The 15,422-nt window shown below is 44.0% G+C and overlaps 1 protein-coding gene across 3 annotated transcripts in view; it reads left to right on the forward strand.

Annotated features, from left to right (window-relative positions):
- The first annotated feature begins 3,722 nt into the window (after window positions 1-3,722).
- Window positions 3,723-15,422, forward strand: part of SMYD3 (SET and MYND domain containing 3) — a 686,941-nt gene continuing 675,241 nt past the window's right edge. Inside the window, exon 1 of one of the 3 annotated variants that reach the window (XM_045049147.1) lies at window positions 3,723-3,985. In XM_045049147.1, the coding sequence (XP_044905082.1) occupies window positions 3,822-3,985 (164 nt within the window). In that variant the 5' untranslated portion in view covers window positions 3,723-3,821. The remainder of the gene's footprint in view (window positions 3,986-15,422) is intronic. The other 2 variants (XM_045049145.1, XM_011290829.4) reach the window with 2 other exon arrangements.

The following is a 15,422-nucleotide window of genomic DNA, read 5'->3' on the forward strand; positions in this document are numbered from 1 at the left end:
TTGAGCGTCCGACTTCAGCCAGGTCACGATCTTGCGGTCCGTGAGTTCGAGCCCCGCGTCAGGCTCTGGGCTGATGGCTCAGAGCCTGGAGCCTGTTTCTGATTCTGTGTCTCCCTCTCTCTCTGCCCCTCCCCCGTTCATGCTCTGTCTCTCTCTGTCCCCCCCCCCCCAAAAAAATAAATAAACTTTGAAAAAAAAATTAAAAAAAAATTTTTTTTAAATAAAATACATCTAAACATAACATGGTCCCTCCCAAGCAATTTTAAATAATATTAAGAGTCAGTCATCTTTCCAGTTTCTGAGTGGTTTTGTATAGCGAATTTGGAACCTGATGCTTCTGATTTATCATTTAAGAGTTCTGAAAAGCAACAACCCATCTTACAATAATTAAATGGATCTTTTTTATTAAGTAAAAGAATTTAACTCTGTTACTGAACATGTGTTTCTCCTTATAGGATGTTAAATTGCATTATTATGGAATCGCTTATTTCATCAGCAGGAACAGATCCAAATTTTGTGGGGTGCAGGTTTATACAACTTTAGCGAGCAATAGAAACTCTATACTCATTTAGTGCTAATTCTCCATTCCCTTCCCCCAGCACTTGATAACTGATATTCTACTTTTTGTCTCTATGAATTTGTCTATTCCAGAAACCGTACGATATTTGTTGTTTTGTGTCTGCAGTATTTCACTTAGCATGATTTCAAGGTTCATCCACATTATAATGTATTAGAATTTCATTTTTAATGCTGAGTAATATTCCATTGTATGTATTTACCACATTTTGTTTATTCACCTGTTGACACACACTTGGATTGTTTCTACATTTTGGCTACTGTGGATAATGCTGCTATGAACATGGGCGTGCAATCTCTTGTAGTTCCTGCTTTCAAATCTTTTGGGTATTGGGGGACTTCTTTTAAGAAAAAGGATACAGGGGCACCTGGGTGGCTCAGTCTGTTGAGTGTCTGACTATTGATCTTGGCTCAGGTCATGATCCCCGGGTCGTGGGATCAAGCTCTGCCTACAACTCTGCACAGAGCCTGAAGCCTGCTTAAGATTTTCTCTCTTTCTCTCTCTCTCTCTCAAATGAAAAAAAAAAACAAAACAAAACAAAATCAAAACAATGAATATGACTGTAAGCACAAAAGGGAGTATTTGGAATGAGAAAAGAAGTTACAACAAAAAATAAATTTTAAAGCTGATAAGTACCACAAATATCACGAAATCCAGAAAAAAATTATTAACTGTGATAGAGCCCTTGATACTTCTCCCCCCCCCCTACATTTTAGGTTGCATATTCTTTGATCACTTCTTTACAAGACAATAATTTTATAATACCAGTTTCTTTTTTTAATTTATTTATTTTTTGTATTTTTTAAAAATTTATATCCAAGTTAGCTAACATATAGTGTAATAGTGACTTCAGGAGTAGAATTTAGTGATTCATCACTTATATATAACACCAGTGCTAATCCCAACAAGTGCCCTCCTTTAATGCCCATCATCCATTTAGCCCATCCCCTCCACCCAAAACCCCACTAGCAACCTTCAGTTTGTTTTCTCTATTTAAGAGTCTCTTATGGTTTGTCTCTCTCTGTGTTTTTTTTTTTTATTATTTTTGCTTCCCTTCCATTATGTTCGTCTGTTTTGTTTCTTAAATTCCACACGAGTGAAATCATATTTGTCTTTCTCTGACTGACCTATTTCGCTTAACATAATATACTCTAATTCCATCCACCTTGTTGCAAATGGCAAGATTTCATTCTTTTTTTTTTAAATGTTTATTTTTGAAGGGGAGAGAGACAGAGCATGAGTGGGGGAGGGGCAGAGAGAGAGGGAGACACAGAATCTGAAGCAGGCTCCAGGCTCTGAGCCATCAGTACAGATCACGGTGCGGGGCTCGAACCCACGAACCATGAGATCATGACCTGGGCCGAAGTCAGATGCCTAACTGACTGAGCCACCCAGGTGCCCCTAGATTTCATTCTTTTTGATCGCCGAGGAATACTCCATTGTATATATATACCACATCTTCTTTCTCCATTCATCAGTTGATAGACATTTGGACTCTTTCCAGACTTTGGCTCTTGTCAATAGTGCTGCTGTAAACATTGGGTGCATGTGTCCCTTCGAATCAGCACTCTTGTATCCTTTGGATAAATACCTAGTGGTGCAATTACTGGGTCATAGGGTAGTTCTGTTTTTAATTTTTTGAGGAACCTCCACACTGTTTTCCAGAATTGCTGCACCAGTTTGCATTCCCACCAGCAGTGAACAAGTGTTCCCCTTTCTCCACATCCTTGTCTGAGTTGTTAATTTTAGCCATTCTGACAGGCATGAATGAGGTGGTATCTCATTGTGGTTTTGATTTGTATTTCTCTGATGATGAGTAATGTTGAGCATCTTTTCATGCGTCTGTTAGCCATCTGGATGTCTTCTTTGGAGAAGTGTCTATTCATTTCTTTTGCCCATTTCTTCACTGGATTATTTGTTTTTTGGGGGTGTTGAGTTTGCTAAGTTCTTAATAGATTTTAGACACTAACCCTTTATCTGATTTGTCATTTGCAAATATCTTCTCCCATTCTGTCAGTTGCCTTTTAGTTTTGCTGATTGTTTCCTTCCCTGTGCAGAAGTTTTTAACCTTAATGATGTCCCAATAGTTCATTTTTGCTTTTGTATCTCTTGCCTCTGGAGACATGTCAAGTAAGAAGTTGCTGTGGCTGAGGTCAAACAGGTTATTGCCTGTTTTCTCTTCTAGGATTTGATGGCTTCCTGTCTTATGTTTAGATCTTTCATCCATTTTGAGTTTATTTTTGTGTATGGTGTAAGAAAGTGGCCCAGGTTCATTCTTCGGCACGTTGCTGTCTAGTTTTCCCAACACCATTTACTAAGGAGACCGTCTTTTTTCCACTGCATATTCTTTCCTGCTTTGTCAAAGATTAGTTTGCCATACGTTTCTGGTCCATTTCTGGGTTCTCTAGTCTGTTCCATTGACCTATGTGTCTGCTCTTGTGCCAGTACCATAGAGTCTTGATGATGACAGCTTTGTAATACAGCTTGAAGTCTGGAATTGTGATGCCTCCAGCTTTGGTTTTCTTTTTCAGGATTGCTTTGTCTATTCGGGGTCTTTTCTGGTTCCACACAAATTTTAGGATTATTTGTTCTAACTCTGTGAAGAATGCTGGTATTATTTTGATAGGGATTGCTGGATCCTGGTTTTTAAAAGAAAGCTACAAGAGCCATTCTTAAAATGAATATAGTTTTTACTTGGTAGCATAGAATAATCTTCCTTGGGGTGATGATATTGTAGTCCTACTGTGTATTTTTATTCTGAGGAAATGCATGTGGCAGTATTTAATTATGAAATGTTATAATGCATCAGTTATGAGATTTCATGATGATTGCAGCTTACCTTTATATGATTCAACAACACAACTTACTTTCAAGGGGTTCAACAACCATACCTACATACTTGGGGAGAGAAAATGGACAGAAATGGCAAAATGCTAAGAACTGTGTGATCTAGGAGTAGGGTCCCCAACAAAATACCGAGTGTGTGTGAACACCGCTGCTCTCGCGGAGCCACCCTGGAACCTGCCGCCAACCCTGGGAGTCCTAGGCTGGGCCCGTGCCGACCACCCCAGGCTCCCGCCCCGGCTCGCCTCCTTACCCCGTCTGGGCATGCGCGGAGGCCCCGCGCGCCTGCCCCGCCCCTCGGGCGTACGTGAGCGCGCAGGGCGCAGGCGCGCGGCTCCCGGCGGCACGCGAGACGCCAGCTGCGGGAAGCGGAGGACGACTGAGGTGCCGACCTGAGGTGATGGAGCCGCCGAAGGTGGAAAAGTTCAGCTCCGCCAACAGGGGAAATGGGCTGCGCGCCTTGGTGCAGCTGCGCCCCGGAGAGCTGCTCTTCCGCTCGGATCCCTTGGCGTACACGGTGTGCAAGGGGAGTCGTGGCGTCGTCTGCGACCGCTGCCTCCTCGGGTACGTACAGAGCGCCCTCGCCCACCCGAGTCCGGGGCGGCGCGGGGAGACATCGTGGGGCCGCCCGCCGCGCGAGACCGCACGGCCGTGGGTGCGCCGATATGGGGGCGCTGCCCCGATGCGCAGCCCCGCGCGGTTCCCGGAGGCGCGTCGCGGCTGACAGGGTGCTGCGTGCCGGGCTTTGGGGGCGTTCCGGGCTCAGCCCTTCCAGCTCTGGGGGGGGGGGCGGTTTGCGGAGCTGGACCCGCTGACACCCCCGCCCGCCCCCGGGCTGCGCTAGGAATTGGAGGGAGCCGGTGGGGGCAGAGCTGAGGAGCGGTGTTGCGCTACGGGTAATTTTCCTGGGGAACAAAAAGTCTGTGTCCTGGGCGGCCCTGGAAGTCACAATGGGCGGGGGTCGGGGTGGGCGGGTGCAGGGGTGCGTAACAACCCGGCTCAGGGCTGAGGCCCCGCCAGCAGAGGACCGGGCTTGCGGGAGGCGGAAGAATCTCGGTGTTTACAGAACACGTTCCAGGGTCCAGGTTGTGTGTGGCCTGGGGACCCGTGGAGATGAACGGGACATCCTTAAGAATCCTGAAGGAGCACATAAGTGAGAGCGAGAATGAATTGCAGCGAATCAGAGGGGCTGAAATAGAGACGCAGCAGTGCTATGGGAGCACGAGTTACTGAGGGTGCGTGAAGCGCTGTGCGCGTAATGGCTAACTCTCAGCCACATAGCGGGGTGCGAGAGTCACAAGCCTGAGGCCCTGGGCGGATGTGAAGGGCTGTGCGAACGCAGGTTGTGGGAATCTGCAGTACACAGGCACAGTCCTAGGAACTGTAGTCAGGCAGCGAGTGTCGCTGAGCTCCGGTGGTATGCCGGAGGGGGGCGCTCTCCAGGACTGCTCTTGCAGACCGCTTAGCCTGGGGTTTGGGTGGACGGGGGTGAGGAGGTGGTTGCGGAATTCAAATGGGTAGGTTGACCATAAATCTACCAAGGCCTGGGGCGCCTGGGTGGCCCAGTCCGTTAAGCGTCCGACCTCGGCTCCGGTTGGCTCAGGTCATGATCTCACGGTTCGTGAGTTCGAGCCCCGGGCCAGGCTCCGTGCTGACAGCTCTTCCGAGTCTGTGTCTCCCTCTCTCTCTCTGCCCCTCCCCCACTTGCTGTCTCTCTGTCTCAAAATAAATAAACATTTTTGGGGCTCCTGGGTGGCTCCGTCAGTTAAGCGTCCCACTTGGGCTCAGGTCATAATCTTGAGGTTTGTGAATTCGAGCCCCGTGTGGGGCTCTGTGCTGATGGCTCACAGCCTGGAGCCTGCTTCCGAGTCTGTGTCTCCCTCTCTCTTTCTGCCCCTCCCCCACTTGCTCTCTCTCTGTCTCAAAATAAATAAACATTTTTGGGGCTCCTGGGTGGCTCTGTCAGTTAAGCGTCTCACTTGGGCTCAGGTCATGATCTCATGGTTTGTGAGTTTGAGCCCTGCGTGGGGCTCTGTGCTGATGGCTCAGAGCCTCGAGCCTGCTTCGGATTCTGTGTCTCCCTCTCTCTCTGCCCCTCCCCCACTTGCTCGCTCTCTGTCTCAAAATAAATAAACATTTTTGGGTCTCCTGGGTGGCTCTGTCAGTTAAGCGTCTCACTTGGGCTCAGGTCATGATCTCATGGTTTGTGAGTTTGAGCCCTGCGTGGGGCTCTGTGCTGATGGCTCAGAGCCTCGAGCCTGCTTCGGATTCTGTGTCTCCCTCTCTCTCTGCCCCTCCCCCACTTGCTGTCTCTCTGTCTCAAAATAAATAAACATTTTTGGGGCTCCTGGGTGGCTCCGTCAGTTAAGCGTCCCACTTGGGCTCAGGTCATAATCTTGGGGTTCATGAGTTCGAGCCCCACGTCAGGCTCTGTGCTGACAGCTCAGGGCCTGGTGCTGCTTCGGATTCTGTGTCTCCCTCTCTCTCTGCCCCTCCCCACTTGCTCTCTCTCTGTCTCAAAATAAATAAACATTTTTGGGGCTCCTGGGTGGCTCTGTCAGTTAAGCGTCTCACTTGGGCTCAGGTCATGATCTCATGGTTTGTGAGTTTGAGCCCTGTGTGGGGCTCTGTGCTGATGGCTCAGAGCCTCGAGCCTGCTTCGGATTCTGTGTCTCCCTCTCTCTGCCCCTCCCCACTCACACTCTGTCTCTCTCTCTCTCTCTGTCAAAAATAAATAAACATTAAACAAACAAAACCTTACCAAGTCCTAATTTGATTTGTAGTTGAGGAATTTATTTACCTTTCGTATTTTAAGATCACTAAATAACAGTTGTATCTGTATCTTCCTGATGTAACCACAACAGCAACAACAAAAAATCTGTTGAGGAGAGAGCACTTTGAAGTTTTTGTAAACTTCAGAACTTATAAAAGTTTTGAAAACAGTTAATTCCTTTGAAGACTTAACTTTTGAGGTGCCTGGGTGGCTCAGCGAGTTAAACATCCTACTCTGGATTTCAGCTCAGGTCATGATGTCACAGTTTGTGAGTTCAAGCCCCACTGAGGCTCTGTGTTGGTAGCCAGGAACCTGCTTGGGGTTCGCACTCTGCCTGTTCCTCTGCCCCTCCCCCACTTGTGCCCCTCCCCCCCATAAATAAGTAAACATTAAAAAGAAGAGACTTAACTATTTGCTGAAGTCCCCCACTTTGAAAGTTACACATTAAAAGAAAAAAGCTCATTTATTTATTTTGAGCGGGGGAGGGGTAGCAAGAGAGGGAGAGAGAGAGAATCCCAAGCAGGTTCCCCAGTGTCAGCGTGGAGCCAGACGTGGGGAACCATGAGATCATGACCTGAGCTGAAATCAGGAGTCAGATGCTTAACCAACTGAGTCACCCAGGCGCCCTGAAAGTTACAGACCTTTAATTCTTATTCAAGCAAATTGGAAACTTGGGCTCTTCATCCTGCTGAATCATCTGTGGGTATATTTAGAGTTTGAAGGTAGTTAGTCCACAGTAGGGAACTTGCTTGATGAAGAAGGTGTGGGTCATCTTCCAGATGAAATCGGACTGGCAACGTTATTTAGTAGTTGGGACGGAAACGTTTTGGAATTAACACGTGACACATTATTAACTGAATTATCAGAGCGGAACTTGAGTCATATGACACACAGAATTGTCTCTTTTCCAAAGTAGACTACACAGACCCAGTCCTTTGTGGGTGGGATGCTTCTTTATTCACCATACTATTTCATTCCTGTTGGCTATCACTCATATTTCTTATTGGCAAGAAATTACTTGTTAGTTATGCTTTAAGCAAAAAAGGAATTAAAAAGGAATTAAATGCAAGAGCATTGGGGAGATCTTAGCATTGGTTTGAGGTCTGGAGGAGCTCCAGTTCTGCTAGTGGGCAGGAACCAAGGAAAGTTGCACAGTCAGGATTACAGTTCAGAAGCAGCTGGGGTTGAGACCCGGGGAGTGGGTCACTTTTGATGCTGTCTGGTAATACTGGTTTTTACGGCATGTATTACCAGCACCTTGATCCTGGGCCCTGCTGCTGCTTGCTGCCACGGCTGCTTGGGAAACTGGGTATTGCTGGAAAGTTGCTTTCTCAACCATGTTTCTTTGTGGTATTAGCTTCTGATTCAAAATCGTCAGTGGGTGTCTTGGATTGGCTGGGATTGGGTCACTGCCTGCATCCTAGCTGCAATGGAATTTGAGAAGGTGAGTATTAGGCCTTTTTGGCTTTTAGGAAAGGAGGCAGGCTCTGTTTCCACCAGTGTTCAGATAGTGGGGAAATTAGCAAACATAAACATAGGAAAAGGGATCTCAGTAAATGCCAAGCATCCAAACTAAAACAAACTAAAGGAAGTTTCATACTAACACACTCATTTAGTAGTGCTCTACACAAAAAACACATTTGCACTTATGTTGGATTGCTAGGATATATTCACTTGTGCTGTCATAGTAGGTGCTCTGTTGAACACTTCCACGTAAGTGGTTGTCGTGTTTCTCAAGTTTTCTACCACAACTGAATGACCATCACTGGGATAAAGTTTCTGTGTTGTCATCTTGTAAGTGAAATTCATTCATCCTTAATTGTATGTATTAGGTAATCTTTCAATTTTTGAGACCCTAATGCCTGACACATAGTAAGCTTTTAGTTTGTGTTACAGACATCTTGTCGAATTTTCCTCAGGCTGTCCTTGCCCTTCTGTCTTCCTTTTGAATCAAGAAATGGTGGGGCGCCCTGGTGCCTCAGTCGGTTGAGCATCCTACTTCGGCTCAGGTCATGATCTCGCAGTTGGTGAGTTCGAGCCCCGTCTCAGGCTCTGTGATGATAGCTTAGAGCCTGGAGCCTGCTTTGGATTCTGTCTCTCTCTCTCTCTCTCTCTCTCTCTCTCTTTTTCTCTCTGCCCCTCCCCTGCTTGTGCCTGTGCGCTGTCTCTCAAAAATAAGTAAGTATTAAAAAAAATTAAAAAAGAAATGAAATGAAAATATTAGTTTGTAGCAATAACAGTTTTGGGGTGGTGGCAACATAAAATAACAGATATTTATTATAATTACTTTATTACTTCACTCTACCTGATTTCCTTTAGCCTTGGGGTATTTGAACAGTGCTTTAGTTCTTGTCTATTTATTTATTATTTTTATATATATATATATATTTATTATATGAAATTGTCAAATTAGTTTCCATATGCCTATTTTTATTAACAGAGAAACTTGAATTTGCTTCATGGCTTCCCTTGCTTTTTTCCTCTCATTAAGGATTGGCTTCTGGTTTTTTATGTTGCAAGTGAAAAAAAATGAAGTATATAAATTGGGGAAGGATTAAATGATACGAAATTGTGACCTGAAATAATATATATTATCCTTTTTCTGTTTTCCTCACCTCTTTAGTTTGATAGCTGGAACAGATGGACAAACAGGTTATTGGTGTTTTCTCTTTTGGTAAATGCAGCATATAAAATTCCATTTGTAATTATTTTGTTTGTAAAACTTACCTGTTTAGTGACCTAACTCTCTCCTGTTAGGTCCTTGGAGCCTAGCACACAGGAGATGGTAACTGTTGAAGTTGTGAAAGGATAGTATTTTGGGGAATTTTAAGTCACTGTATATTTGTTTTTGGTTTTCGAAAGTTCCAAGTTGCCTGTAGCTTCCCATCAAGAACTTCCTCTGACATACTCTAATGATAGTTTCTTCTATGGGCTAAGGAGGATATGATATGTCTTCTGTCATTATGGCTGAACTTGAGGCTAGTGCCTCTCAGGAGGACAGAAGATGAATTGGAAATGGAAAGTCCATCTTTTTCAGCCCTGAATTATGGGAAGAAGGGGGACAGAGGTAGGGAAGACAAATTGTGAGAAATACATGTTTTTTCTTTTTTCTTTTCTTTCTTTCTTTTTTTTTTTTTTGGAAAGATTTTACTTTTTAAAGAGTAATCTCAATAACCTGGCAATCTAGAGTCCCATGGTCCACTGATTGAGACAGGCAGCTGCTCCAGAAATACATGTTTTGAGCTTCCTTGTCTGACCAAAGTTCTGGCGTTAGGATGAGGGTGTTAAATAGGTTGAAGGGACAGTCCAAAGTAGAAGGCTTTTGATGGGGTCTGTGGCTGGTTCTGTCAGTAGAGCATGCAACTTGATTTCAGGGTCATGAGTTCAGGCCTCATATAGGGTGTAGGGCTTACTTAAAAAACAAACAAAAAGGCTCGAAAGGCGAAAGTCTGGCTGTGGTCCTTATTTGGAATCTCTAGAGGGCATAGCTATGTGGGTTAATGCTGTGACAACACGGGGATAGAGCACAGTAAGGGTAGAAGGAAGTGGATAGATAGATGGATGAGCCTGGGGAAGCTAAATAGTTCTCATGCCACTGTGAGGGATGCGGAGGAGCTGAGAGTCCTGGTAGACAGCAGGCATCATACCATTCTAGACTGAAGGTCAGGATCATGGATACAGGGGTAGGAGCAGGCACGACATCCCAAAAGGTGAGATGGCACCAGTCCAGCCATGGGATGTGATCTCCTCTTTGCAGCAGAGCTCAGTGAGCATCCACAGAGACACGAAGATCCTAGGTCTTCTTGCCGCCATAAGGATGTCCCTTCATCCCCATTTGGATAAAAGTTTACCTGAAAGCAACTATTTAAACCAGCTCTGGTAAGGAGATAAACTTAAGTGTCTGAATATTAACTGGAAGAGACCGACATTATCTGGCGAATTTTAAGTTTCTGGCCATTTCCTAGGGTGGGTGTTCGTAAGGAAGATTAGATTAATTATTAGAAAAAACAGCCCTATGTTCATGATACAGACTTGATCTGTTCTAGAAAATAAAGCAGCTACATTTGAGTTACAGTGTGGATAGATATGACCAGGCAATAAAGGGCAAAAAAGGAACAGTGTGTGGTGAGATGATGTAATCCATCTTGGCTAAGGACTGAACCTAGCGTGGAGGCAGGAATACCTTCATGTACTGAGGTAAGAAGAAGAGTGCCAGAGAAGGCAACAGTGGTGATTGAAAGGTTTGAGGACAGCTAGGAAAGTGACTAGTCTTGCTGAGTGACTCAGTCTTAGAGAAGAGAAGGTTTGAAATATTCTAGAAGAGTGAATTGCCTAGTGAAATATAGTAGGATAGCTTGGGCGTGCCGAGGGTCCACTTAAAACTTGTGTTCATTCATTTAAAGTGAGAGCAGTCAGGGGAGGGCTTTTTTCTCACCCCGCGGTCAGCTACTTGACTGTGAGTTAGGTTTACGCAGGATTGCCGGGTTAGTTTAGTGGATGGAGAGTGGGAGAAGGAAGTTGAAGTTGTAGGCAAGGCAGGGATAATCAGGCACCATGATTTTTGAGCAAGGGACTTAGGTCATAAGGAGGGGAGGGTGATGGACAGTGGGCTGTGATGAAATCCGTGGATTAGGGGACATGATGTGGTCAAGGGAGAGGTGGAGTGGCCAGGGTGGGCTGACTTGATGTGCATATACATGCACGTGTGCTTTAGAAGTGGTGTGTGTGTGTGTGTGCTGGAGCAAGAGGGTTTAAGGTGTGGCAGAAGGTGGCGGAGATAGGGGAGAAGATTGTTAGAATGAGCAGCAAACTGAGAGGCTGAGGTGTTAGATGAATTTTCTGAGTGAAGGTACCAGGAACGTTAGGCATTGGAATGAATAGTTTTGGCAAAGGCAGAATTCTCACATTGGCTTCCTAAGCCAAGATTTAAGGGCCTGTGGAGAACGAGCCAAGTGGAGACAGATGGGCACTCACCTCTGTTCACGTAATGGGTAAAAGGCATTCTGTGGGTTTCCAGCTGGTTTAGTGAAATAAGTCAGCAACAGGTGCTGGTGAACTGTTGTTGTGTTATAGACTCTTCTTGGGAAGGCGGGAGGTGGGCTTTGGAAGTTGAAGGAAGGACCTCAAAGAGTGGAACCTTGAGAGATGGCCTGAAGTCAGGACTTGCAGGTTCCTGGGCACTGGCTAATGGATATACCTGAGCATCAAGGAAGGACTGATAATAAGGTGGGTGGGAAAGGACTCTATGGATATGAATTCCATTTTTCTTTTTGAGTGAGAGTTATAATTCCTGTTTCTTTTGCTTCTTTTTCTTCTGCAAGGAAGTTTGGGAAAGGGCTGTATGGCAGAGTTCTGAGCCTGCAAACATTTGGTCCATGTGAATGCCACAGCAGAGGACATTCTTAATCAGACAGGACGACCTGCTTTGTGGATAGCAGTAAGTTATTCTTCTTCAGACAGCCTGGTGATTGTTCAGAGGTCTCATGAACAGAGCAACTGTGGGGACAGGGATGGAGATCGGTGCCTGGAACTCGAAAGTTCAGACTTCCCCTCACCATGGTCATTGTGGCTTCTGCTGGTACAGAGTGCCCAGTTTGGGATCCTGGGTTCCCCCACATGGCAACACATCTTTGGGACCAGCCAGCCAGCTGGTGTCAGGTTTTTATCATAGACCCTTTTGTCATGGGAAGGATCACTGATTTGTTCATATTGAAACATCTGTTTTTTCCCCCTGCACTTTGATTTGCCTTTCTCTACCTGTGCTTCCATCTCTGAAACCTACTAACAGTCTTCTGTAGAGCTTCTCAGGTTGCCTCAGACCTTCACAGAAGGAGAATTGAAGCAATGGGTTAATGTCTGTGGTTTGCCTGCTATTGACATATGCTGTCATTTGAGGTACCTGATACCATGGAGCAGTGTTTCTCAAAGTTTTCAGTGTCAGAACCCACTCTTAAAAATTGGGAAGGATTTCATAGGAGAGTCTTTAAATAAAAACAGTTATTTATGACTGAAGAGGATTTACTTATGTGGCTATCTCTCTTGACTTTACTGCATAAAAAAAACTGGTAAGTTTGAAAATATGTATTCAAACATAATTATTACATTTTAACAAAGTTTTTAGTGAAACAAACTTTTTCGTTAAAAAACATTTTTTTTTTAGTTTATTCATTTATTTTGAGTGAGAGAGATAGTGAGTGAGGGAGGGAGGGGCAGAGGGAGAGGGAAAGAGAATCCCAAGTAGGCCCTGCAATGTCTGCGCAGAGCCTGACGTGGGGCCTGATCCCACGAACCGTGAGATCGTGACCTAAGCCAGAATCAAGAGTTGAACGCTTAAGTGACTGAGCCACCCACGTGCCCTGGGATGGTGATTAATGTGGATTATCTAGGGAAAGTAAGAGAGCTACCTTCTATTTACTTGTCATCACGGTATGTGACGATTGAACATTATTACTCAGTATCTGATATTCATTACTATTAGCAATGCCAGGCATGATTTTAAGTGCTTTATTTTGTGTATTATTTCACTTAATTCTCATGATAACCTGAAAAAAGTGTCTATTATGTTCCTTATGAACACAGATATGGACTAGAAAACATTCATACGCTTGTAGGAGTGCAATTTTATAGTACCTGTAAAAATTGAGCACTGTATTTTGTTGACCCTACTTTTGGAATTCTGACAGAAATACAAATACCAGTGGTTGTACAAGGATACTTAGCATAGCAGTTTGATAATTAAAAAGGGAGAGAGAATTTTATGTTTGTTAATAGGAGACTGGTTAAGTTATGGTGTAGCCATATTGTAGAATACTGTCTAGCTGTTCAGATTGATAGATCCATATGTACAGATGTGGATGGATGTCCATGATGCATTCCTGGGTGAATACAGTCGTAGGACAATGTATATTTCCAATAAATCTTTGTGTGAGCGTATATGTACTTGTGTGTATAGAAGAAGTTTGGAAGAACACCCCGGAATTCTAATACTTCTTGAGAATGGGACTTGGAGGTGGGAGGGAAGATATTCCTTTGTACTTTTTATATTTTGTATTTTTATCCCAGTCAAGCGTGTATTCTTTTTTGTAATTAGAAATCTAAATAAACTTTGAGAAAGTCTTTCTTAGACTTTGTTTCATTTGAAATTGTATAAAACAGTGTGTGCGGCTTGGGATGAAGATGTCTTAGAAACGCTTTCCAGCTTATGTCCCACCTTTTTTTTTTTTTTTTTTTTTTTTTTGACACATCAGTTGATTAGACTGAGAGTGAACCTCTTGCTAGAAGGTGAGTAAGCTCACTGGCTGGTCATAGGCTCTAGAGTTTGAACTGAGGAAGGTAGGACTGCTGCCAGTCCTCATGATAGTCAGCCCCTGTGTGAGCCTGGTTATTTACCTTTTCCTTGGTATTCCTTGGTGTTCTCAGTATCTATCACTAAACTTTACTCATTTTCCTCAGCGAGCACACAAGATGGCTACATTTCTCAGCCTCCTTTCAGTTTGATTGGGACCCTGTGACTCATTTTTGGCCATGGAGTGTGGGCTGGAGGTTATATAAGCCATTTCTGGGTCTGCCATAAAATATCCTGTGCATTCTTCCCTCTCTCTTGCCTTGTGGAGGCCATGAATTGAGTTGGAGAAACAAGCATGAGTCAGAGCTTGGAGGAGAGTTGCTCTGATGAATTGCCCTACATGCATCAGATTTAGTAGGAGCTAGAAATAAATGTCTATTTAGTTGAGTCACTTGGAGCAGCTCACTTAGAGCAGCCCTTCTTGAACTTTAACGTGCAAATAAATCACCTGAAGATTTTGTTCAAGTAGATTCTGATTTGGTAAGGTCTGGGTTGGGTATGAGATTCCCCTTCCCTTCCCTTCCCTTCCCTTCCCTTCCCTTCCCTTCCCTTCCCTTCCCTTCCCTTCCCTTCCCTTCCCTTTTTTAATTTTTAAAGTAATCTCTACACCCAACATGGGGCTTGGACTCACAACCCCAAGATCAAGAGTTGCATACTCTACTGACTGAGCCAACCAGGCACCCTGGGATTCTGCATTTCTAACAAGCTCCTAGGTGATGCTAAAGCTGATCACATATGAGTAGCAGAGACTTCAAAGGGTTAAATTAGATGACATATAGCCCACTGTAAGTACTCAGTAAGCACTTACCGAGTGGATAGGATAGCATCCTGAAACAGCTCATATTCAGTGAATATGAGGAAAAGCAACTAGGGACTCTGCATTTATAATCAAGTATTTGAATTATTCCTAAGTATATATCTATTGTCTTATGTATCATGGGCTGTGAGTTAGTTTTAGTATTATGTGTGCAGAAAATATGTGAAATTAGAACCTGGAGTTATTTGTAAGATCATTTTGAACATTTACCTTTTGACATACCATCATTTTGGTGTTTCAAATTGTTACTTTAGCTACTTTCATGGAAAAGTAACCTCTTCTCATTATAATTAAAATTTTTTTTATACTTGTGTTTGGCAATAATTTCAAATTTACAGAAAAGTTTCTAGAATAAGAATGGGACGAAAAAAATATGGATGCCCTTTACCCAGATTAAATTATTAACATTTGATAGTATTTACACACTCCTCCCTGTCCTCCCTTAAGCCCCCATCTTTATTCACATGTACATATGTTCTTTCTGATTATGTAACTTCCATATATCCTGGCCCTTTATCCTAAATAATGTGTATACCCAACAAGTAGGAAAGTTGTATATATTAACTTCAAATTTAACATTACCATAATACTTTACTATCTGTATTTCCGTTTTGCCAGATGACCAAATAATGTTCTTCATAGCATTTTTTCCCCTTTTTATGCAGGGTCTAGGGTTGTGTCTTGTATTTATTTGTCTTATCTTTGGCCTTCTTTAACATTTCACAAGTTTTCTTTGTCATTGGATATTGACTCCCCCTCCCCTCCCCTTCTCTTCCCCTCCTCTCCTTCTTCTCCCACCCCCTCCCTCTCCCTCCCCCCCTTTTCCCCTCCCCCTCTTCCCCTTGCCTCCCTGTTCCCTTCCCTTCCGTTTTAATATAACTTTCCTCATTTTGGGTTTATCTAGTGTTGCTTCATGGTTAGATTGGGTTATGTACTCTCAGCTGTGATGCTACATGGTTGGGGTATCCTCAGGGTATCCTATTTGGAGGTTCACAAGGTTTAGCTGCCTTTCATTGGTGGTGGTAAACCCAGTCAAGCTGTTGTCTTGTTTTCCACTGTGTGCAGT

This window comes from Felis catus, chromosome F1 (assembly GCF_018350175.1).
Source record: "Felis catus isolate Fca126 chromosome F1, F.catus_Fca126_mat1.0, whole genome shotgun sequence".
Lineage (NCBI taxonomy): Eukaryota > Metazoa > Chordata > Mammalia > Carnivora > Felidae > Felis > Felis catus.